The 2,347-nt window shown below is 37.2% G+C and overlaps 1 protein-coding gene across 1 annotated transcript in view; it reads right to left on the reverse strand.

Moving 5' to 3' along the window:
* LOC101570492 (zinc finger protein 14-like) overlaps positions 1–2,347 on the reverse strand; it is a 70,997-nt gene that overhangs the window by 48,618 nt on the left and 20,032 nt on the right. The window contains exon 2 of the mRNA XM_023702536.1: positions 827–953. Coding sequence (XP_023558304.1) covers positions 827–953 — 127 coding nt within the window. The remainder of the gene's footprint in view (positions 1–826; positions 954–2,347) is intronic.

A 2,347-nucleotide genomic window follows, 5' to 3' on the forward strand; every position in this document is an offset into this window, starting at 1 on the left:
AATGTGGAATAAGATGCTATTTAATTTTGTTCTTCCATAGCTAATATTTTTCTTTCTTTCTTTTTTTTCTTTTTCTTTTTTTTTTCCGGAACCGGGGATTGAACTCAGGCCCTTACACTTGCCAGAGAAGCGCTTATTCCACTGAGCCATCTCCCCAGCTCCAGCTAATATTTTTTATGTATAAGCTTTAATGATTTTTTTCTTTAACATAAGTTTTGGACAATTTCATTTTTGTGTATCTTGGTATGATTTTATTTAAATTTCTTGTGCAAAAGGTTCATTTTTCTTGGAAATGTGGCATTATAAGTTGGACTAAATTAAAAAATTTTAAATCTTTAAATATTTATTGCCTACACCTTTCTACTTTGAGAATTCTAATTATATGAATATAAGTTTCTTGGTTTTGACACAATTAACTATTATGGCTGATCTGTAAATTCTTTCTTCATTTTTATTTTGGACAATTTTTATTGTTATATTCATTTATGTTTGTAAATTTTTTTTTCAATTTGCAATCTATTTTTTTAAATAGTACTGCTCATTTTATTTATCTATTAAATTTATTTGTGGGGGGGCAGCTCAGCCCACCAGGGGGCAGGGCTGGCTGGCTTGTGGTGCTGGGGGATTGAACTGCAGTCCCTGTGCTTCGCTAAGCTTGTTCTAAGTAGGTGCTTTAGACCACTGAGCCATCTCACCAGCCCCCACTGAGCCATCTCACCTGCCCCAATTTGCAAGCTATTAAAAAATAAAATAAAATAAATGAAAATGCACTGATGAGCAACAATGTGCTTCATCTGTATAAATGAGAAAGTGGTGTCATCCTTACCTACAGCAGCCATGTTCCTAAATGTTTCTCTCATCACATCTCTGTAGAGCTTCTTTTGGGATGGATCCAGCAAAGCCCACTCCTCCATGGTGAAGTTCACAGCCACATCCTCAAAGGTCATTTCCTCCTAAGTGATCATACATATGTTTCTTGAAGGAAGGTTGAGTCATACAGCCTGGGATCTTTTAACTTCTCTCATAAAAATTTTAAATTAAAGACAGGTATGGTGGTGTGTACTTATAATCTCAGCACTCAGTAGGCCGAGACAGGAGGATTGCCATGAATTTGAATGTAGTGCAGATTACAAAGTGAGTTCAAAGCCAGCCTGAACTGCATAGTGAGATCCTGTCTCAAAAAAGAAAGCCAGAAGCTGTAAGCTTACTGAATCCTTGAAAGCCTGATTCCATGTCTTGGTCATCAAGTCCATGCATATGCACACTTTTTCAGATAGCAATTATTTATTTATATTATTCTTTTGTACTGGGAATTGAACTCAGGACCTCGTGCTGGCCAGGCAGGCGCTGTGGCTCTGAGGTATCTCCCTCAGAAAGCAATTTTTTTTCTTTCCAATTTTTAAGGTATTTTTCTTTTTTTTTTTCTTTGGTACAGAGTTTCACTACACAGCTTGGCCTCCTAGTGATCCTCCTGTCCTAGCCTCCCCAGTGCTGGGATTATGGGTATGTGTCACCACACCCAGTTTCAGTGGCCAACAGCAGGCTGAGGGTTTGGGAGCCCTCATGGCATGTGGTACCAGGAATCGAACCTGGGTCCTTACTCTTGCCAGGCAGGCTCTTAGACTACTGAGCTGTCTTCCAGCCCCAGAGAGCAATTCTGATGGTAGATTGTCACTCACTGCTAAACCAACAGGAGAATAGGATCACTGGTTCTTCTGCTGGGGCATGACCCAGTACCGTCTCTAATACAGAGCTCACAGAGGAAGCCTTCAAGATCACCATTCACACAACACTGGAGAAGATAATTATTGAACATGTGGTTTCACAGACCACAGTGATATCTCATTTTCAATTTTATTATTTATGGCATTGAGTCCTTTCTTTGATTATACTTATGCAGTATTTTAAAACTTGAATTTTGTTACATAAAAATAATTAAATATCAAATAAGGGTTATAACTAAAATGTGAATAGAAAGTTTTATTGGAGTAAGTCTATGAAAATTGTAAATAGAGAAAGGGTGGCATTTTATCTTGTAGCTAAAGGTCACAAAATGGTCACCTCCACTCAGCTATAATTTTACATGCTTATGTCTAGTAATTTGAACAACTAATTTAGAAACAACAATATGAAGTATAACAACCATCATTGAATTTCTATCATTTTGTTTAGTGAAATTCTGGATCATTTCCAAAGTTTTCTTTATATTTACTATTTTTATTCTCTTTAAGTAATAAACAATAAAATCTAAAAGAAATTCTAGGGCTGGTGAGATGGCTCAGTGGTCTAAAGCACCTACTTAGAACAAGCTCAACAAAGCACAGGGACCGCGGTTCAATCCCCCAGC

Source organism: Octodon degus, unplaced genomic scaffold (genome assembly GCF_000260255.1).
Source record: "Octodon degus isolate 3935 unplaced genomic scaffold, OctDeg1.0 scaffold00153, whole genome shotgun sequence".
Taxonomy (NCBI): Eukaryota; Metazoa; Chordata; class Mammalia; order Rodentia; family Octodontidae; genus Octodon; species Octodon degus.